This window comes from Pelecanus crispus, chromosome 3 (assembly GCF_030463565.1).
Source record: "Pelecanus crispus isolate bPelCri1 chromosome 3, bPelCri1.pri, whole genome shotgun sequence".
Lineage (NCBI taxonomy): Eukaryota > Metazoa > Chordata > Aves > Pelecaniformes > Pelecanidae > Pelecanus > Pelecanus crispus.
Window position 1 is genome coordinate 20,234,862 of NC_134645.1, and position 23,295 is coordinate 20,258,156.

A 23,295-nucleotide genomic window follows, 5' to 3' on the forward strand; every position below is an offset into this window, starting at 1 on the left:
GTTATCAAGCACCTTCATTTCAACACATTTTTGATATTTACAGTAAGACATACCTGATTAAGTGTATGAATAAAATGAATTAAAAGGTATTAAAAGTTATTAAAAAAACACTTTTAAATGTTTATATGGTTTGTTATTTTACGATAAATATACAAGAAGAGGATGTCACAGAGTTAAGACTCAGAATTGGCTCTGTTTAAAACTGTTACTGTGTCTGAAGTGTCTGAAGAGGGAGTGAGGAGATGGGGATGTTAGCTTACTGCTCTGATCATGACATTGTGAAATGTGTTCTGGCAGAAGGCTCACTAGCCCTGGTTTTTTCAGCTGCTGCAGGTTGGCTTGTGAGTAAGCTTCCTTCCCAACACACAGTGTGGAAGCCAAAGTTCACTCTCAGATTTATACTGCTAATCTGACATAAGAACATGCATTTTGATTTTGCTTCCCCACTCCAAACTTACCACTTTGATTTTCAGCACACCTTTTTGCTGTTACTGAACACTGGCACACAAATGGGGCATCAACATATTTTTTCTTTTAAGCACCAAGACACAGGTGACCTTTCTGGAAATCAGACTTTTATCTGCCACGGTTTCTCATGGCCTAAGAAAACGCATGACATGGATTGCTAAAGAAGAAAGATGGCTAGGATAGGATTCAAAGACCACTTTCAGGCTTACAGAATCAAGCACAGAAATACTATTTTAAAAGCTCTCAGGAAACAAATGCGACTGTGTGTCTCTTTAAAACCAAACACCTCCAAATGAATCAACATCCATTCTTTGATGAACTTTCAGCAATAGAGATCTATATCTAAAGTTTGTTTAGTGGATTTTAGGAAACTGCTCAGGAATCCACCTCAGACAGAAGAAAAATAAATCTCTTAAAATCCAACAAAAACTTCAAATACATCCACTAAGCAGTGCTGATTATCTATAAAGAATAACATGCTGTGGAACAGATCACATAGGCCAGGGTGAGAACTATCCTCACAGCACATGGATAAAGTATTTCTGTAACACAAGAGTCAAAAGCTGAGATTCAAGTTTTGAAAGTGGAAGGACTGGTAGCGGGAAGGAATGCAGTTAGGCATTAAAATCTGTGATATTATCGGGTGTTCCCACCCACATCTATTCATCCTTGAGACCCCCTGGCTGCTTCTCACCTTGAGATATGGCCCAGCCGCATATATGATGGGCTAAGCGTGCCACTATGCAGATAATTGCTGCATGCTCTGAGGTACAACCCAGTCTCAGGATTTGAGTCATGCCATCCTCTTTACTCTGTTCGGTATTTTTTGTTACTTTAATTTTGCCAAGAGGCACTTCCTCCTAGCCCAACACTGGTGCAACTAAGGCCTCCACGTTTACCTTGAAAAGCAAAGAGATAATATTACAAGGAACAAGATGCAGTTGGACCCAACCTGGGCAGCTCTGTCTTGCCTAACTGCTACAAAACAGTCATTGCCTCTGTGTGTGTGTGTGTGTGTGCCTGCATATGCACATTGTGGCTTGCTGTCAGCAGCATGGAGCACTTATCTTTAGGGCCTGATTGTGTTGATAGGAGTGAATTGTTTACAGCACATTTCCAAAAGGTGTCTGCTGCTCTAAAGCTTATTTTAGTGCTCAGTTTGTTTCTATACAATCCACTCCAACTGTGTTGTCAGGGCAGCGGCAAGAACGGCCTCCGGGGGTAGCCAAGCAGAGGTGAGTACAACCACCATTATTGACTGTACAGTAGTTATGTCCTGGAAAAGAACAGAGATGTAAAATGTTAAAGAAAAACAAAAGCAAAACCACAATAAAATCCTAAACACATACATACAAAAAAAAGTGCAGATTTCATGACTATGCTAGAGAAACAAGCCATAACAAGACTGAAACAAAACCGTGATTTGGGGAGATGAAAGTGATCGCATCCCTTGTGTCAGCTTCTGATACTCACCTCAAAGAAAGAGCAAGATATAGGGACAGAGCAGGAGAGGCAACATGAAAAAAAATGGACTCTTCCTGAAATACCCTTCATAAATTGGCCAAGTGGTCACAGACATTAGGAACAGTGAGTGAGGAAATACAGACAGTGCAACACGTGGGGACAAAGTCCAAAATGCTACAGGACCTCATCACTGGATACCACCCACTACAAAACCATGGAGGAATGACCCATGAAAACAAAAAAATCAGGTGGGTGGGGAGGAGCATGTTCATGTTGAAGGGTAGAATGAAAGCAAATACAGCACCAGAAGCAGTGGATGTGAGGGGGAAAGGCATCTCTCCAAGAAAAAGAAAAACGCTTGAAATAGACATATGATGAGAAAGAAATGATACCAAGGTTCTGAATATTATAAACATAAGCCTTTACTCAGAGCACACAATGTTTTGTTTTACACTGCCTACCACAATGGAACTGTGAATTAACTAGTAATAACAAAGTAACTGAATTCTTAATTATGACATTTATATGCATTTTTTAAGCTCCGAACCAAGCTTTTAATTAAATTAAATTATGTTTTTTACTATATATATTGAATAATTTGAAGACAAACTGTCTTACGGGTTTTTTAGGCCTAAAGTAAAACCATCACAACTCCTATAATTCCAGCCAGGTTGTAATAATAAAAAGTGAACTCTTCTCCTAACTGTGATTTGCTAAGAACAACATAACTGAACAGTGATATCGCTTCCCAAAGAACAATTTGTTATTTCAAGTGTTTCAACTTCCTCCCTTCTGAGCTTCACATGTGTTTCAATAACGTGTTTGAAAAACTTAACATTCAATGGAGCAGAAAGACCAGCCCACTTGCTGTTTTCTGAATATTCCCTTTTTAAAAACACTGGATCTCATTAAGGACATTTGGAAGACCATGATATTTCTGTATTCAAGTAGTTTAAACTTAAGAATAAGTAAGGCCTTAGCCATGAACATAGCAGTCAATTTAGACAATGACATCATAGCAGCTTTTGCCATGTCAGATCCTCGTCTTGATCATACGCTTGTCCTTTCATAGAAGATAGAACAGGCCCCTTCTTCCCTCCCTACTCTGGCTTCATATGGCAACTACAACAACTGCTTTTATGAAAAAAAAAAAAAAAATTAGGTGGCTTTTAATTTCTCAGTAAACAGAAATCTAATCAATAACCAGTTCTTCACTAACTACCTAGATCAGTTGGCAGCCTGTCAATGAGAGCTGCTACTAAGTTCATTTATAAACTAAGGTGTTGCACAGCTGTAAAAACTTGAGGATCATCTAGATTACCTCCTGGGCACTGAGCAAAGGCTGTAGTGATTCCATAGAGACGGGAGCGCTTATGAGGCTGGAAGTTATCCTTTTCTATTGAAATTGTGCGATCCACTGCTACAACAGCATCCCTGTCGTATGCAGAAGAGAATAGATACAAGTGAGATGAAGGTGGAAGTACAAGGGAGAACAAAACAAAACAAACAAACAAAAAAAGGGAAGAAATCTGAAGTTGCTTCTTTTTTACAATTAGGAAGTGATGTCCGAAGCAGAATCCTCCAAGATGTCATCTTTCCTGGGCAACCCAAACGTGTCATAGCCTTCGTTCTAGGCAGCTAAGAAATTTAGCAGGGAGCCACCTTACTAATTTTGAAGGTATTTCCAATACAGGACAATGTCCTTCTACAGGAACACACCTGTTAGCAGTTTTGACACATTCTCCATATTCTGCCCCTCTGACATTTTCTGTGGTATAGCTGACCTTGCAGCTATTACACATAATGATTATGAAAAATGTGGTATTTCAGGTGGAGCCAGACATCCAGAAGGAATGTGGCTAGTCATAAGCAATCTTTTCTTCATAAAAATAAAAGGGCAGTGAATGGGCAGACCTGTAACACACTGTTTCCCATTTATAGAAGCCTATTCTAGAAAAGCATTTCCTGGCTGTTAGGTTCTAGCTTGGAATCCTTACACACATTAATGGCTCCTCCTGCTGCAATTGATGGAGTCATTTGTGTAAGAGTTTGCAGACCGAGCCCACACAACCATTTGCCTCAAGGAAAAATAAATATTTAAAAAAGCATGGACTGGATTTTTTTTTCTGGAAAATACAGTAAACTCTAAAGTCTTGACCATACATCAATGATTTAGATTATTTGCAAGAAAGTGTCATCAAGACAGTAAAAATGTTTTTTTCTTATTTCTGGTTGAACATTCAGATAATATAGGGCATAGAAAGCCTCGAGTGACTAATTTCTGCCCTCTACAATGCAGCAAGTACAGCCATAAGGGAAACATGTTAGCTCCCACTCCTTTCCCAAAAATGTTCAGTGTTAAAAGCATTTTCTTAGAGGACAAATCACTATGCTGAAAACGAAAGCTCAAGTTAACTGGCAACATCAATAGGTCAACTCTGCAGATCCACTCCACCCTGCATCAGCTATTGCCAGGAAAGCAAAAAACCAAGAATGTGTGAAAGGTCAGACATGGGAAATGCAGTATATACTTCAGTTCCTACCAGGGAGGAGAACAGATTAAAGCACTCCATAATTTCTTTCGCAGATAACATACCTTCTCCAGTCTGTGTAGTATAAATTCTTCCCATAGCTTGTAACACTAAAAGGATACTGAATTCCTTCAACAATCTTTCGTCGACTAAACTGATTAGGGTTCATGCATTCCAGCCTCTTGGTACCTGGGTGTAGTGAAACAATTAAGCCTTTGAACCAGAGCAAGAGAGCTCTCATGAGGGATGAAGCACAAGCATAAGCATGCAAGCATGAACAGAGTAAAACTTCCTGGAAGTCCTTCAGTATGCTGCTTAGCCAAAGCTCTCCCCATGCCACATCTCTAAGTCTGCCAGAGATTGGGTGGGAAAGTACTTTGGTGCTAGTGCTAATCAGCAGCCCACATAACCCACAGGAACACAGATGTCCAGTGCAGCCATGAGCATTGCTCACAAGCTGAGATTCCTGGTACAGACACCAGCATCCTCAGGCTGGGGTGGAAGTTGACAAAAGGTCTCCTCCATTGTGGAGGGATACTTCAACCACTAACCAGTTCCACCGCCTCTGGAAGGCATTTTTGCAAGGTTAGTTTGGTGACCATGTTCCCAAAATGCTTTCTGGGTTGGGCCATGAAGGCAAGACTACAGGAAGAACATCTAACTTGTAGGTGCAAATAGGATGTAAAAAGGTCTAGCTGTAAAGCTACCACACACATCAGGAACACTGTTAGTGAATGTAAACACCTGTAGGTTTCTCTTAAGTAGCAGGTTCCAAAATTAGGGAAAAAGGAAGAGACAAATACTAGAACAAGAAAGGAAGAGAGAAAAAGAAAAGAAAGATAGAACAAGGAGATAGATTTGAAGGCTGTACAAAGTGCCTTACAGTGAAAGAGAGAGCTCAATCTTTTCAGTTTATCAAAAACTTGAAAGGTGACTTGAAGTGTAAAAGCACCTCCACAGAAGGAGATCTCTGGCAGAGTCTACAGTGAGAAAGAGAGCAAGATGCCAAAACAACAATAACAACAAAAATTTCAAATGAGAATTAAAAGCACAAAGACACTGGCACAAAAATAACAATGGATCAGTGGCAAAACCTTCATCTCTTGATCTTTAAATCTAGCGTGAATTGCTTTTCCAAGACTTGCTTCAGTCAAATATAAGCCAGACTTTGCCTAAAGAGAGCTTACAGGTCTCAGAACAATAGTGAAAGGATGATATTCTCTAGGGCCAGAGTAGATGAATCAGTGTTTTTCCCTGGTCTTAAACTCACAACTTCCTCTACAAAGGCCTAAGCGCTACCTAAAGAGGCAGCCACATACAAGACACACAGTTATAAACCTGTTGCCTTCCAAGAAAGTTTTCTGATCAGAACTGAAATCTTTCAGCTGGCACCACGGTCTCATGTGAATGCTACAGTAGTAGTAACAACAAATAAAGTGACAGATTATTAAAGCCAAAAAGAAAGGTATGAAGTCTAAGATGCAGCCCAAAGAGCTATAAACATTAGTTGGCTGTGCATCGTTTCAGGATTGGACATACTTATTCTACTACTATTACAAAGATAGACTTTAGCACCTCTTTACCTGCATCTACCCAGCACAGCATTGAGGAATAAGGATCAAATGTCAGCCCATTTGGTAACCCAAGATCATCTTTAACAAGGATTCTTCTGTTTGTGCCATCCATGTATGAGGTTTCAATTTTAGGAGCTTCTCTGTTCCAGTCAGTCCAGTACAAGTTTCTTAAGAGGAAGAAAAAGGCAAGAATCAAGACAGTGGCTGATCTCAAAAGACTGTTGTAATTAAGGGAAACACTAAGGACAGAAAGCTAACACGCACACACCCCAATCATTTAAATAAATAAGATGGACCATACTGCACTTGGATATAGAAGTGACAAAAAAAAGTATAGTAAAGATGTAGCAAATGTTATAGTTCCATTAAAAAACAAAAAGAGCAAGCACACATTTGAGAAAAAATGCTTTCCCTACATTGTTTAGGTTATGTGCAAGACGCCAGGGAAGACGACCTCTATTTCAACAGTTCTGAGGCCCATTCAAAATGTACACCTACAGTTGTCCTCCCCACCACCCATCATGTCTGCTCAGGCTAAGCAGCAGGAGCATTTGGCATACGTTTGTGGGACTCATTCAAAATTCCATTTTTATCTTCAGTGCACCAAGCAAGCAACATACAACAGAATGGATCAGAGTAGTTTATAGTTGGGGAGAACCACAAAGAGGGCCGTTAATTCACTGATGCTTTATTATTAGTGGCCACTTGTTAGTGGTGGTTTTTTCCTTGGATGCACTTTCTATGGCTGAGAATTTACATGAATGCAAGCACCATTGTTGTTTATTCCTTAACCCACACACAAACACAAACATGAAATCTACTGGGAGACACAAGTCTGTGCTGCTTGACCTCAACCCAGAGTCCTACTCCATCAGTAGGGTTCTGTATGGAACAGAGGTCTCTCCTCATCCTGATTACACTTGTGCCTCTCCTCTCCTCTCACACCATGAAGTGCGTTCATTTTTCTTTATTGTGCTTTCACTTGATGTACATCCACAGATGTTTTCACCCTGCTTTCACGTGACTACTATGTAAAAGTTTATTTTTTGTTAAAGGAAAGAGAGAAACCAATACCATTACTTTTTCATTTAGCTTTTTTATCACTCAGATGTTCATGGATCACATGCATCCTTTTCTCACTACAAACCTTGTTTGCAAACATCTGGAATGAGGATACATCTTCCAAAAAAACCTCTCCCTGAGCATATAGTACTTCTGTTCATAAACGAATTCTCACCTAAGATCATTCCAAATGCCTATTGTATCAATTAAGCAATTATTTAGTAGAGCAATTCCCAGCAATTCAAGACTGAAAAGAAAGCAATTCAAGATTCTTTGCCTCTGCGCTTCTGAGTATTTTGACTGAAATGTCTCTTCTCAGCAGCAGCCGTGCTACAGAAAGTTGCACCAGGACAGTAGCAGAGAAGTTCAGATGTTAATGAACTGCATAGTACTACCATGGGCTCCATAGTTTTAATTTTCACTGTATTTCTTCCAACGTTCAGGTCAAAGACACACAAACATATGTATATACTTCTGGTTTTGCAGGCTGGAAACATAACTTGAAAACAGTTACACTTTTCTACTGACACTCTGCTTGGCTATTTCTGTGACTGCAGCTTACAGTCTCAATTTTTACATATGTATGTATCTGCACCTTTAAACAGAAGCCTAATAGGACCTTCTCAGCCATCTGAATGACAGAAGTGAAAATGGTGACAGAAGAGACACCAGGGGAGTTTTCAAAGAAGGAACACTGTACAGGAAGAAGGGCTGTCATGATGGAAATGAAAATATCAAATTGCTTAATCTAGTATTTTAGTCCAGTAATCTTGCAAAACCCTTTTTTTTTTTTTTTTTTTTAAGTAAGCGCAACGCTTGTCATCCTGCAAACAATGTACTGAAAGCAAGGTACAAACAAGTATTTGACAAACCTCTCAACAAAGTGTCATGGCATTACCCAGCAGGCATTTTAGAAGAAGTTTTGTTTCCAGTGTACCATTCAGACACAGGACACAAGTAGGTTGTTCCATTTTTGTTTGTTAGTTTTTTTAGGAAAAGATAGTCTTATTATTGTCTACGGACAGCCTAAAAACATGGACACAGCGCATATGCTCATGTTAAATTAATAAATAAAAATCAAGCTTTGTACATATATCTTGATAACATATCCATACCCTCTCACAGGATCTGCAACAATTGCTCTGGGGTTCACCAGGTCAGTGTCAAAAAGGATGCGACGCTGGCGCCCATCCAGCCTAGCCACTTCTATTCTATCCAGTTGAGAGTCAGTCCAGAAAATGTTGCGACCTAGGTGATCTACAGCTATCCCTTCAGGGCTTCCCAAGTCTGCAAGAGAACAGAGGAAAAACATGCCTAGACATGATATTTATTCCCAATACACAACGTCAGCCTCATAAGCATTCTCAACTGTTAACTAAGTTTTCTTTCAGTTTTCTGGCTGTGGTCCAACAAAAGCTACTTCATGTCAATTGGCAGAGGAATATTCATTTGCCTTATGAAGTTTAAATACACAAAGCTTTCACAAATACATAGAATGATAAATTTAGGAACCAACTCATCATGAATCCCAAATCTGCATGTAAACTTGCCTTGCGGGGTGGACATGGAAAAAGAGTTGATAGCAGAGAAATAAACAGTAGAGAATATCAGAATCTTATTCTAGCCCCCTTAGCAGGCCAGGATCTAGAATGGATTTTATAATCCCTAATATCCCCCTTTCTCTGGTACTGGCATACATGACACCCCTCTGAAAACTGGATTTATGCTAAATTTAGCCAATACAATACTTAAAGATAATCAAGCTCCAAAACACTAGAGATAATTTTATTAGCTAACTGATGGAATTTATATCCAGTTCTTTGTTTTTACAGACCAATCGTTTTTGGAACATGTTTTAGTACTGTATGTGCACAGTTTTTCTCGGACAGTTAGTTGTTCCAAAAGCAACAGGAAATAGCAGATAATGACCTTACTGCTTTAGCATTAGTAATTTCTAACTCAGATGAAGGATGCAGAATAAATATATAGCACTCCAAGGCTTAATTCAGCCACTGTGAAAAACTGCACCATACTTCTCAAGATTCATACATCCATTGAAAAAGAGCAGGCAGGCTGTGTGGGATGTAACAAAGCCAAAACCAGGTACAAATCAATTTTAGTCCAATTTCAGTTCCAAAAGAAATACAAAGAATTGTGCATGGTCATTCCCAAAAAGAAGTGAAGTGACCCTTCATATCAGCCAGCTGTTGAAAAGAAAAAACCCACCTTTCATATGCAGATCCACACATCATGTGAATGTCCAAGAATGGCAGAATGTGGCCCGTTAAGCCTTCTATTCATTCTCAAGTTTATTTACTGGCAGCCATTAAACAAACAGTATGTGACGCAAACAGCCTTTCTGGAGAAAAGGCATTTGGTCCAGAGCACTGGATAGAGCTGTCTAAAATTTGCTACTGTGACTTTGCTATGAATAATAGCTGCTCAATGGCCTAAACAGCCTCTGCTCTCTCGCATGGGTGGATTACACTTACTGCACTTCACTGGGACACAACATTTTGGATGTATGTTCATTTCTGAAGAAGCAGAAAAGAACAAATAAGATGTACCTCACTGCTTCCGACTCACAGCTCATACGCAGTGGGGGCCCAAGAAAGTAAATGTGAAGCAGTTGTCTCTTCACTCCTCCCAAGGGCACTTGGGCATACTTTAACTTAGTTACACTAACTTCACATTACTACTTGTATTTTTCCAAGTGCCTCTGTGAAGCTAAACCTGTCATCGGCAAGAAACCACCTCACATGTACTTCAGACCCTCAAATGTTCCTACTTCTTTTCTTGCTACCCGCAGAGGCTGCTGAGGGTGGCCTCATTTTGAGGTGATGGTGGCAACAACCCCAGTGATCTTCTGATCTTCTGGGGTGACGGAGGAGCTCCCAGCCTCTTTTAGGAAAGAGAAGAAGGTAGCAGGCAAAAGATCTGCTGCCACTGATTCCTAGAAGCCCCTATTGCCTGACCAGTTTTCTTCCTTCAGCTATATGCCAGGAGATTTAAAGAAGTCTAAAGTAAATGTCTTTCCTGTCTCGTTGACAATGAGACAGAAAAAACTATCCCCCATGGAACGGTAAGGGAATATATAGGCTTCATGCATCGCCAGTCTTTCCAGAGGCCCAAACGTGTTCCTGCTATATTGTCATCAGGCCTGATACAGTCACAGGCTCTGTCCCTGGGGACGGGCTTGTACAGACACGTATGGTTGATACGACTTAAGCACCTACAACAAAGAGGAAATCTCTCCTTCCTGACCTGCCTCCACATCTGCAGAGCTCAGAAAGCCTCCACAGGCTATACAGCTGCAGGGATAGATGAGAACTGGATGGGGCTCCGCAATAAAACATGTTTCTTCAAAGCAACTCAACTTGGATCACAGAAGCTTTAACAAACAAAAAAAAAAAGTGCATTGCACAAAAATACATGTGAACTGAAGAAACCAGCTGCAGCTCACAGGAGGAAAAAGGCAAAGATCAAAACAAAACAAAGAATTCTCATTAGTCTTCTGAGAAGGAGGCATTTTCCAGAGAAGACTTGCATTCAAACACTGAATATTCAACCTTATTTTGTTCTGACTCCTTATTGAAGAGCCAGTTAACATAGAGAAAGTAGAGTGCAACGTCTCTCAACATCTCTTCAGGAATGGCATTCACTTCCTATGCAAACATCAGGACAACAGAAATCATGCGATGTCTTTACACATACAATGTTTTTTGTAGCAGATAAAAACCATGAGGTTTCCATGAGGCACTGAAGCATCTTGAATTACCTAAAATAATCAAATTTAGTTGAAAGCCTTCACAAATATTTTTAAAATATTTCATACGCTGCAAGGTTTTTAATGCGTGCACATATATTCTCATTAGACAGACTAATTCATATCCATATAAAATTTTTAGCAATAGCAATTTCCCTCACTTTTTAAAGCACAGTATCTGAGAAAATACTTTGATAGTGGAAATCAGAAATCCTTTCCCCCCAGAATTTGTAGTTGTACAGGCACATGCTTGCACTACAAGTTAGAATTCCTTTCAGATGAAATATGTTGGGATGAAAAAGAAGTCTTACAAACATCTCAGCCATCAAGTTGTACAGAAATATGAAGGTCCATAATTGCTGTAATGGTTAGGGATGACCTTAAGTTCTCCCTTTTCCCTTCCCAGGAAAATGGTAGGATCCAAGCCGCACCCATCTCTCCGCTGCCCCTAAGAGCCTGAATGGAGTCCCAGTGAACTGGCTATTCCAAAGCACAAACTCCAGGTAGAGATACTCAATGCATCCAAAGAAAACTAAAGCAGATTTATTGTAGAGTTTTAAAACTGGTTGATCATTTTGCTAAAATTTCCTAAATTTTTGTGACAATAGCTGCAAAGGATCCAAAACAAGGGCAACCTCCTCCAGTATCTTGACCTCACAGGTGTTCTAGGATCCTGAGGACACTAGTGCCTTCAGAAAGTGCCTCCAGCTAATTTTGTTGGTTTTTTAATGACCCCACATTCACTTTGTTCTCCAAACCTGTCCTTCCCCTTAACCCTTTCCATTTAAAAAAGGTTTTCATATTTAAGATATATGGGCTTACACTTACCCTTCTAATGAAAATGAACATGGACCGCAGTGAGCAGCAGAGTCTTGGGGGAAAGAGTACAAGAACAGGACATAAACTGTAAAAGCACTCACCCCACAATACCCTCTAGGCCAATTCTCAAATCCTTGAGCTACTCCAAGGGTGAAAACCGAACAAGTGGGCTTCACTCACTTTTATTTTACAACTTGAGTGGGAGGCATGGAAAGTCACAGCTGAAACAGTTTCTAACCAGCTGTTTGATCCCCAAGCCCAGGAACAGAGAGCAGGGGTTTTCTTCTTCAACCTCCCTGCCTACCAGTCTTTTCTCAGCAGAGCGGGCAGCTGGCAGGCAGAGAACAGGAGAGAAAAGGACTACACATAACCAAATCTCAGCTAGCCAGTGGATTACCTACCTTGCTTGCCAGAACAAAAATCAAAGAGTGACACCCACAGATGATATTCCATGTGAACGTCTAAATGCAACTCTGTCAGCTTTAGTTTTGATTGTGTTCAATATCCATTCAACAGCAAACTGACAATCCATCATCCCCTTTTCAGATCATAAATACATTGAACAATGATGGGTCTACCCCAGCATATGACCTACGTTTTCATGATAACCTTCCTTCTTCACATACTTACATCTTGTAGCCATTGCATCATTGTAAGCATGAATAATGTCTATCTACAGTAGTCTGAGCTTAGCCTACCTATGTGTTTCATTCCTCATGGCCAGAACCTTTTCAGGAAGGATGCTGGACCACCCTTTCTGATCAGTATGGTTGACAAGACATGACTATAAAAGAGGCGGACTACACAAAGGCTGCCAGGCTGGGCACAACATAGCACAGCCAATCCTCAACACAGGAAAGTGAGGTTGTGAGTGCACTTTAAAAATCTGGGATGTCATGACCTGGGGATTTGCCCTGAGAGTACCAGCTGTGCTGCCCCACTATAGTGGCAGCCCTAAGGATGCCACCACAGGTACAGAGCAGTAAACGCCTCAAGCCTACCTCAAGACTCCTCCCTGGAAGTGACAAAGCATCCAAAGGAGGGTTGTTCTTTTTTTTTTTCTTTGTTAAACACAGCAAGAATATAAGCACAGCCTAGGACTGTAATTGGGTACAGAAATCCTCTAAACATTTCTGTGATGAGCTGAGACACTGCCCAAAGCCCAGACTGTGAGGCTCTGAACCCCGCACCCATTAGTGTCTTAAGATATGCTTTAAAACCACCACAGCAGCTTGATTCATCTTTCAAATCCCTCAGCCTTCAATTAAAACACTCCCAACGATGTTCACAAGACACTCAATGGTTAGACAGATACATTATCCTGCAACTGCAAGTAAGGAGAGAAACATCTCATTGACATGCTCCCACTTCTGGCCTTAAACTTAGTTTAAAGAGAACCAACTTCTTGCCTGTCTTAGCAGTGGAAAGGCAGTGAAGAGCTATTGCATAGGGAACAGATCTTTTTTCATTTTATGTTATCCAGACTTTTTGGTTATTGTTTGTCCAAATAACACCAACTTGTAATGCTACAACTCAGGCAACAACTGGGAAGTATATATTACTAAATTCAAGTCTCTAATGCCATTCTTAGGGAGTAGCAAGAGGAAGAATTTTGTTCTGTTACCTGTTTTGATGATGGTTGTTGGCTCCCCACCATGCAGGCTAGCCCTGCTGATCGAAGGGCCACTGATGTCTGTCCAATAAACCATCTTGTCCATGCAATCGTAAGCAACTCCAATAACAACTTTGTCCTGTTGGTCAACAAGCAAATTACATCAGCTTATTTTAAACAAAAATTATTTGCCAGCAGCACTAGCTTATGGATCTAAGTCTCAAGCCCAAAAAAACAAAATTCTTGAGGAAAGCTGGGAAATGGGGAGGATAGGCACAGAAAATGATTGGGTGGCAGTCATTGCAGAATAGCTTAGAAAAATACTTTCAATTATAAGTCCCTTTTAATTACCAGACACCATTTACAATTATCTTATTTCAAAGAAGCATTGTAGATATTAGTACTGAACAGTTGGTCTCACTTCTACAGCTTCACCTGCATAACCGTTTAAAGAAAGTTTGTGTCATTGTTTTACTGTGTTATTCCTCATGTGCTTTTTTCTCTCATTCTTTCCCTTCAAGGAGAAATAATGACTTCTATCAAATCAGACTTTTATTCTGCAAAATGATCAACCCATGCAAGATGGCTGCATTTCAGCAGTGCTACCTACGAAGCATCATTTGACTCAAAAAAGTTCTAGCAAAGTAAGTTTTTAAAATACAAAATACCTTAGGACAAGAGGAAATGGGCTCAAGCTGCTTCAGGGAAGGTTTAGATTGGATATTAGGAAAAATTTCTTCACAGAAATGGTAGTCAAGCATTGGAACAGGCTGCCCAGAGAGGTGGTGGAATCACCATTCCTGGAAACATTCAAAAAATGGGTAGACGTGGCACTCTGGGACATGGTTTAGTCTAGTCTAACCTTAATTGGTTTAGTGTGGACTTGCTAATGTTAGGTTAATGGTTGGACTGGATGATCTTAAAGGTCTTTTCCAACCTAAACGATTCCATGATTCTATGATTAAACAAATAGTCCATAAATCATTCTGCTGGAAATAATATGCTCAGGGTCAAGGAACACATATATGCAATTTCCCAGGCAGAAGAAGATAGGACTAGAGTTTGAGTTTAGCGTTAAGACTCTTTCCTCCAGGCAAATCAAAGAGACTTTCACAGTAAAACAACAATTTGACATGGATTCCCAGGTCTATCACCTTTACTGCTTTTGTAACTTGCAACTTCTTAGAAACATGGTCCAAACCGAGATGCATTAAAACAGATGCACTTATTCATCAGCGTACATTAATGCTGTAGGTTGCAAAACAATCTGAACACCTCTAAGCTGCTAAACACTGTCATTTTGCAAATACACAACACTGAGACAACACAAATAGAGACAACACTATAAGCAGAGACCGAAAGTTTCATTTTAACTGAAACTTTTAATGAAGAGTTGCATCTTATCTCTTGGAAGCTCTTTCTTGAAGATACTTCTAATTAATTAATTTAAGCTAGATAAGTAAATAATGAGATTAGCTGACCAGGATTCAGAATCATGTCTCTATATCAGCTTAACTACCCCATTTTGCACACAGTATTTTACTTTATTTTTACATTACTGCAGCAGCACTTTAGACAAGAGACAAAAGCTTGATTTTGCCCTTATATCACAGCACAGTTTGTGGTACTATTTACTGAACTGAATCTGTGTAATTTAGTCAGTATTTGGTCTACTAAATATTCACAGTAATGTAAAAAAGAGGCCAGTATGCTACCTGGCATTGCTATCTATTATAAACATGGTAACTCTGGAATGAAAACAGAAATCCCAGGCTTCAGGGAAAACAAGCGAATGTGATGAAACTAGAAGTGAGAAGAGTTGGCATGTGTCACAGGTGATGGAAAAGATAGGTTCTCAGCATCAGGGATTCATTTTCAAGGAAAAAAGATTCTGCAGATAGTAGTAAGAAGTGGGGGGAAAAGATTTACCACCCACTAGGCCTGCACATGGAGAAAAAAGCAAAAAAGAAGAAGAAAAAAAAATCTATATATATCTGTAGCCAAGAAGCACAGAGAATTGACTGAAAAACAGGAAGAGGTTAAGACAGGAAAAAACTTTGAGAGAAGAAAGAGAAACAAAGGGCCTCTCCACATACTGCTTATGTAGGTCTCCTAGACATTTATACCAGAGTCAAAAAGCCAATGGAAGTGTGAGTGTAGAAGCATTTATATGATGAGCTGTTGGAGGCATGTGAGATGAAAAATATGAGATTTTTTTCTTATGAGCTATTCTTTAAAGACAAATAATTTTTTTCTATAGCTCAATTTTAGGCTTTTTGACTGTCAGGTCAGGAATTTTCAGCAACAAAGCAATGGGATACCGAAATCTTAATCAAGAGTAAAAATTGCATTTGGAACTTAAATTATCAAATTACATAGTGTCATGGTTTAACCCCAGCCAGCAACTAAGCACCACGTAGCCGCTCACTCACTCCCCTTGCCCTGGTGGGATGGGGCAGAGAATCGGAAGAGTAAGAGTGAGAAAAACTCCTGCATTGAGATAAGAACAGTTTAATAATTGAAATAAAGTAAAATAGTAGTAGTAATAATTACAATATAATAATAATAATAGTAATAATAATATACAAGCAAGTGATGCCCAACGCAATTGCTCACCACCCACCGACCGATGCCCAGCCAGTTCCTGAGCAGCAATCGCTACCCGCTGGCCAACTCCCCACAGCTTATATACTGAGCATGACGTCATATGGTATGGAATAGCCCTCTGGTCAGTTTGGATCAACTATCCTGGCTGTGCCCTCTCCCAGTTTCTGGTGTACCTGGTAGAGCATGGGAGGCTGAAAAGCCCTTGACTAGCATAAGCAGTACTCAGCAACAACTAAAACATCAGTGTGTTATCAACATTATTCTCATCCTAAATCCAAAACACAGCACTATGCCAGCTACTAGGAAGAAAATTAACTCTATCCCAGCCAAAACCAGGACACACAGACAAACACTCTCACTTTCAACTTTGTCACAAGTCTTCTAAAACACATGGACTTAGTGTAGCTTACTTACTGGAATATGCAAGAGTGCTTTTGCACCATTTTTCTTCATGTTGTTTCCCTCTAGTGGAACATGCTCAATTTTACCACTTTGGGCAAAGAGCAAGTGCGTTCCTGGTGGCAGAGGTACTATATCTGGTCGAACAGAGGGCCCAATAACAACAGGAGGAGCAGCTGTGCTCAGACCTTGTTAACAGAGAAGGAAACAGATGGGGAAAAATTAGCTTCCACAGCATAACAAGGCTCCTTGTTATTTGCAGAGGCACAATTACAGTCAGACTTTCCTTCTTAGAAGGAAAAAGCCCTATAAGCAGACACTAATAACTATAACCAGACGCAGAAAGCTTCTGAATTTTTCCCCTTGGCTGACAGAGAAGGAGCAGTTGACATAATAGGTCTTTTCATGTTCAGCTCTGTAATTCCTCTTTCCTTCAAATGTTTAGAAAAGCCTATATTATTTTGCAGCTGAAGTGAGGAAGATGTAGGAAGGAGCATCCTTCATTTCCTGAGGCAACAGTCAATTACCACACACTCAGATTTGCCACAGCTTCCAGAGGGCAGAAACTATAGGGGCCCCTCACAGTTTCAAGGCAGGGAAGATATTAGAAAGCCATCTTCTTATTCAGAGGCTCACCACAGTTATCCAGATGCCCTGGCTGAAGGACAAGCATATGCTGGAATTACTGAAGGGCTGCAGCATGAGGCACATAGTCGCTGGGAAAACAAAGATCTGCATTGCTCCAGGTCAGTGCTGTATCTCAGGAGCATGACTAAGCCCCACATTTGGGAGACAGTGCACTTGGGTGGAGAGACACCCACAAGAAACAAGTGCTTCAGCCACTTACATGGTGGTCGAACTCCTGGGCGGCTTCTGGTGCCATCGATCTCATTTCCATCCCTATCCACGCACCAACAATATCCACTGCTAGAATGGCACTGAGTGGGTAGGTAATTCCCATGCTCATCACACTGTGGAATGAAGTGACCAACTCTTATTTCCCTTGAGAAGAAAGTGCCTCCACTTCCAAGGGCTACTTCTCGTTCGCGCTGGCATTTGGTCTTTTCAACCTCTGTGAAAAAAAATACAGACCAGTGAATATTTCTGTTTTAACTAATAAGTATGTTCCATTAACAGTTAATGTATGCTGACCACTTATAATGCAAGTATTCTTACCCCTGGAGGAACACAGCACTGTTACAAACCTAGAAGGCATATGCCTTTAGTGCACCTTCAGGAACAGTCTGCCCTATGTAAATGTGATACATTTGGCTTAAACTTATGTCATTTTATCTTTCTCAGCCTAGTTTAAAACAGAACAAACAGCCCCCTTGCAGCTTCCTACATTGAAGGGTCATAAACAGAAGCTGGAAAACACTGTCTTTCTCCTTGAGGCGCATCAGCAAGAACATTCTGTCCGACTTGCAAACCCAATGTCTAATCATTTGGCAATTATCCATGGGCCTTAAAATGTGACTAATTAGCCAGGCCATACAGTGGATAAAGGTTTTTTGTAATGCAAAAAGTCAAGCTTCCCTTCAGAGCCACTAGAGAAAACCACAACATGAGGCAGATGCTGAGCTCTCTACAGAACCTAGGAACAGAAACAACTCATTGCTTTGATGTGTATTAGGTTTTTGGAGTTTGGTTATAAAGTTTGAACACTCATTTGATACTTTTGGACCTAAGAAAGGAATTGCAGGGACAGATTGTCCAGTCCCTGGTAAAGCACATAAGTAAGGCTACACAGAAAACAGGAATACTACTACGTACACAGAGAAACACATGATGCACATGCATATGTATTACTGTAGAGATTACAGAGGAAAGACTAACTTTCCAGATTATCAGAAGATTCAGGGATTCGTTTCTGTCGTGGTTTAGCCCCAGCCACCAACTAAGCACCACGCAGCCGCTCGCTCACTCCCCCTACCCCGATGGGATGGGGGAGAGAATCGGAGGAGTAAGAGTGAGAAACACTCCTGGGTTGAGATAAGAACAGTTTAATAATTGAAATAAAGTAAAATAGTAATGATAATAGTAACAATATAATAATAATAATAATATACAAAGCAAGTGATGCACAATGCAATTGCTCACCACCCACTGACCGATACCCAGACAGTTCCCGAGCAGCGATCGCTGCTCCTCGGCCAACCCCCCCCCAGTTTATATACTGAGCATGACGTCATATGGTATGGAATAGCCCTTTGGCCAGTTTGGATCAACTATTTTGGCTGTGCCCTCTCCCAGTTTCTTGTGCGCCTGGCAGAGCATGGGAAGCTGAAAAGTCCTTGACTAGCATAAGCAGTACTCAGCAACAACTAAAAACATCAGCATGTTATCAACATTCTTCTCCTACTAAATCCAAAACACAGCACTATGCCTGCTACTAGGAAGAAAATTAACTCTATCCCAGCCGAAACCAGGACAGGTTCTTTTGGTTTCAATTTTACAAAACAGTCTGGACTAAAATATACATCTTCTTATGGTATTATCTGTCATGCAATAGGCAATGTCATCTGGATCAATATATCCTTCTAGAAGACAAACAACAGAATGAAATTAATAGAATACAATTAATATAATCTTTTTCCTTCTCTAGACAAAGAAATCTGGCTTAGTTTTACTTTATACTTGAGACCCCTGAAGGGTTCTGTGCATTGGGGGAGAGAGAGAGAGCTCTGATTATGGCGGAGTATCTTTCCCTGTCAATGATTTCTACAGACAGAAATACTTACCACAGACTGCCTGCTGAAGAGGCTTGAACATTACACTTCCATTTATTTCTTCCTTGTTTTCACACTGCCTGGTGGACAGCATTAGCTATGTGTGGCTCAGACCAGACCCAGCCCAGCTAGGCAAAAAGTTAATCCCATGCGCCCATAGACTACTGTGGTTTAAATCACACAAATACAAAAAAGGAAGGTAGTTTTTTATTATTATTTAAACTAGTTATGCAAGCTAAAGCTTTGGACAAGTTTCATGCACCTGGACACAATTAGAGAAATTTAAAAGTCTGGGGAACAGCTCACTCTGAACAACTGAAATATTTGGCATCAGCTTTAATGTGGGTGGTGGAGAGCCTTGAATCAACCTACAAAACCAGACACTGAAGGAAAGCCTCCATTATCTATCTCAGATTTTGTTTGCATGTATTCAAGGCACTATGCAGTATGCAGGTAAAAGAAACGCTGATTCCAGTAACTGGATAGTTTTGCCACACTTTTTTTTTTTTTTTTTTTTTTTAAGCTCTAACTATATGCACCACTCATGAGAGAAAGCAGGGGGAATACGCAGTATTGGTAACTGACCCACCCTGCTTTTCGTCATTGCAGAACAAAATCTTCGTTGCGTTCATGTTATCTTTGAGAGACACTAATAGCTCCTCCTCAGTGGGATATAAAAACAAACGTAGAAGCCTGGTTGTTTTTCCTTCCTATCTGAAACTCCCAGAATTAGAGAATACCCAGCAGCTTACAATTTTTTAAATCAACAGATTAGATCAACTGTAAGAAAATGAGTTAGCAAATATGAATTAGACAAAGGAGTGTGTATACACTCCCAGATAGGACCCAGCTGTTATACACACAATATATTAGTAATATTGGTAACTTGAAATACCAATGTCTGTTCTAATTTCAAGACAGTGTTCACATTTATATCTGCAGATTTTATACAGGAATACTGATGGAATTTTTGAAGAGTAGTTATATTGCAATGATCAAACGGCCTACTTACGCAATTAGCCCTACTGAAGTCAAGAGACTAGCCAAACAAACTAATTATCAAAATTAGTACTCAGTTTCTAGAAGGCAGAGAATATAGAATCATAGAATGATTTAGGTTGGAAGAGACCTTTAAGATCATCCAGTCCAACCATTAACCTAACACTACCAAGTTCACCACTAAACCAATTAAGGGTAGACTAATAATTAATTTCATGTTTCTTGGCTTGGCGGCTGGATTATTTTTTAATGAAAAGTAAAACTGGGAATCATTAAGATAGGAAAGGACCTCTAAGATCACCAGTCCAACCATCAACCGAAAACCACCATGCCTACTAAACCATGTCCCAAAGTGCCACGTCTACCCGTTTTTTGAACACTTCCAGGGATGGTGACTCCACCACCTCTCCGGGCAGCCTGTTCCAATGCTTGACCACCCTTTCCGTGAAGAAATTTTTCCTAATATCCAATCTAAACATCCCCTGATGCAACTTGAGGCCATTTCCTCTCGTCCTATCGCTAGTTACCTGGGAGAAGAGACCAACACCCACCTCACTACAACCTCCTTTCAGGTAGTTGTAGAGAGTGATAAGGTCTCCCCTCAGCCTCCTCTTCCCCAGACTAAACAATCCCAGTTCCCTCAGCCGCTCCTCGTAAGACTTGTGCTCCAGACCCTTCACCAGCTTTGTTGCCCTTCTCTGAACACACTCCAGCACCTCAATGTCCTTCTTGTACTGAGGGGCCCAAAATTGAGCACTGTATTTGATGTGTGGCCTCACCAGTGCCAAGTACAGGGAGACAATTACTTCCCTAGTACTCCTGGCCATGCTATTCCTGATACAAGCCAGGATGCTCTTGGCCTTCTTGGCCACCTGGGCACACTGCTGGCTCATGTTCAGCCAGCTGTCGACCAACACCCCCAGGTCCTTTTCAGCCAGGCAGCTTTCCAGCCACTCTTCCCCAAGCCTGTAGCGCTGCATGGGGTTGTTGTGACCCAAGTGCAGGACCCAGCGCTTGGCCTTGTTAAACCTCATACAGTTGGCCTCGGCCCATCGGTCCAGCCTGTCCAGGTCCCTCCGCAGGGCCATCCTACCCTCCAGCAGATCGACACTCCCACCCAACTTGGTCTCATCTGCAAACTTACTGAGGGTGCACTCAATCCCCTCATCCAGATGATTGATAAAGATATTAAACAAGGCTGGCCCCAAAACGGAGCCCTGGGGAACACCGCTCATGACCGGCCACCAACTGGATTTAACTCCATTCACCACAACTCTCTGGGCTTGGCCATCCAGCCAGTTTTTTACCCAGTGAAGAGTACACCTGCCTAGGCCATGAGCTGCCAGCTTACCTAGGAGAATGCTGTGGGAAATGGTGTCAAAGGCTTTACTAAAGTCCAGGTAGATGACATCCACAGCCTTTCCCTCGTCCACTGGGCAGGTCACAAGGTCATAGAAGGAGATCAGGTTGGTCAAGCATGACCTGCCTTTCATGAACCCATGCTGGCTGGGCCCGATCCCCCAGTTGATCTGCACATGCCTGTTGAGCGCACTCAATATGAACCGCTCCATAATCTTCCCCAGCACCAAGGTCAGGCTGACAGACCTGTAGTTCCCCAGATCCTCCTTCCGGCCCTTCTTGTAGATGGGCATCACATTGGCAAGCCTCCAGTCATCAGGGACCTCCCCTGTTAACCAGGACTGCTGATGGATGATGAAGAGTGGCTTGGCAAGCTCTTCCGCCAGCTCCCTCAGTACTTTCTAAAGTACTGTTCTTTCTAAAAAATCCCATCAACACTGATTTTTCAGTTGCATAAAAAGATGTCAAATACCCCACTGCCACTCACTTTTAGGAATAACTATGTATTTTACTGCTTCTGTGGTCCTGAAAGTCTCTTATATTTGTGATAAACTTTTTAAACAGTATCAAGTGTGATAAGTAATCTATGTTAAAGAAACATTCTGAAAAGAAATAGAACCAGTGTTACCATGTTCTTCTCTGATGACTCAATCGTTATAACCTGTCTTTCAACATTAAACTCATTTCAACTCACTAACATGAATTTAGCCACTATTAAAATTTATAAACCAGAACATTTAAAATGTATAAACCCCTGAGTAGTTATGACAGTCCAAACCAGGCATTTGGAATCCATACTGTATTTTTTCTCTCCTTATCTCTGAATCATGAGCAGGATTACTATGCTTACAGTTTAGAGACACCTAAAGAAAAGTGAGCTGACTCCCAGTCCGGTGTTGTAGCCTATGCAGCAATGAAGGCACAATAATCTTAGATACAGATGACAGCTGGTTGGGATGAATAGTCTGCTTGTACTGCTTATACAGACATACATTTTACTCAGTATGCTTAAGAGAAGATGCTCTGATTTTGCAAGCTTTAAATTGCATTAATTAACTGTCTGAAATGAGGCTAGCTATGACAGAGTTTGAAAGATGAGATTGACAAAGTAAATAAAGCACATTCCCTGCCTTGATGAGCTAACAGCACAAGTTAGACAAAACATATAACAAGAATTATCACATATTTAGGTAGTACAAGGGCTACTTTGTAAGCCAGCTTCCAGACACAAACCTTATGGCTAGTAACTTTCCTTCAGTACAGCAGCCTAAAGGAGGTTTCTTAGAGTTCTTCCTTTAATATAAATACAGTAATGTTTCATCCAGTCAAGAGTCTTCAGAGATACAGAACAATTAACATTAGGAGAGTTCTCTGATCCCTTGACTGGCATGAAGAAACCTTCCATAAACTACAACAGGTAGAGCTAAAAACAAAGAACGCTCACCTGGTGTAATGGTGCTGTTATACCTACTACTATACCTGATCGTAGCAAATGGAAAACAAGTCATGCCTATTTCAAGGCTCCATATCCAGGGGTTACCAGCCCTGATTTTCAGAGGTTCTTACCGTTCTTGAAACCCACATTTGAAAGCCAAGCCAAATGATCATGTCAATGATGAGAAAAATGGTATACACTAGGGTTAGCTCATACTGCCAGAGATGAAAAAAACAGTAAGAGCAAGGCTTGGGTAATCTTCAGTGATGCAGGGAAGTGGAGGTGGCAACAGCCTTTTATTAACAGCAGGACCAAGTTTCAATATTTTTCAGTATCTATGTTTAAACATTACCGATTAGCATTTGTTATAAATTTGAGTAAAAATCCGTTCTCACTGCTTTTTGATGCAGTTGATGCTTGGCTGATGAAGGTAACACACTGACCTAAGAGCTTTGCATTTCCCTGTGCACT

The 23,295-nt window shown here is 40.7% G+C and overlaps 1 protein-coding gene across 1 annotated transcript in view; it reads right to left on the bottom strand.

Annotated features, from left to right (window-relative positions):
• Positions 1 to 1,622: 1,622 nt before the first annotated feature.
• Positions 1,623 to 23,295, bottom strand: part of NID1 (nidogen 1) — a 50,630-nt gene continuing 28,957 nt past the window's right edge. The window contains exons 13-20 of the mRNA XM_075707504.1: positions 17,150 to 17,374; positions 16,318 to 16,490; positions 13,309 to 13,435; positions 8,215 to 8,386; positions 6,047 to 6,204; positions 4,529 to 4,652; positions 3,254 to 3,366; positions 1,623 to 1,744 (exon numbers count right to left, since the gene is read on the bottom strand). Coding sequence (XP_075563619.1) covers positions 1,623 to 1,744; positions 3,254 to 3,366; positions 4,529 to 4,652; positions 6,047 to 6,204; positions 8,215 to 8,386; positions 13,309 to 13,435; positions 16,318 to 16,490; positions 17,150 to 17,374 — 1,214 coding nt within the window. The remainder of the gene's footprint in view (positions 1,745 to 3,253; positions 3,367 to 4,528; positions 4,653 to 6,046; positions 6,205 to 8,214; positions 8,387 to 13,308; positions 13,436 to 16,317; positions 16,491 to 17,149; positions 17,375 to 23,295) is intronic.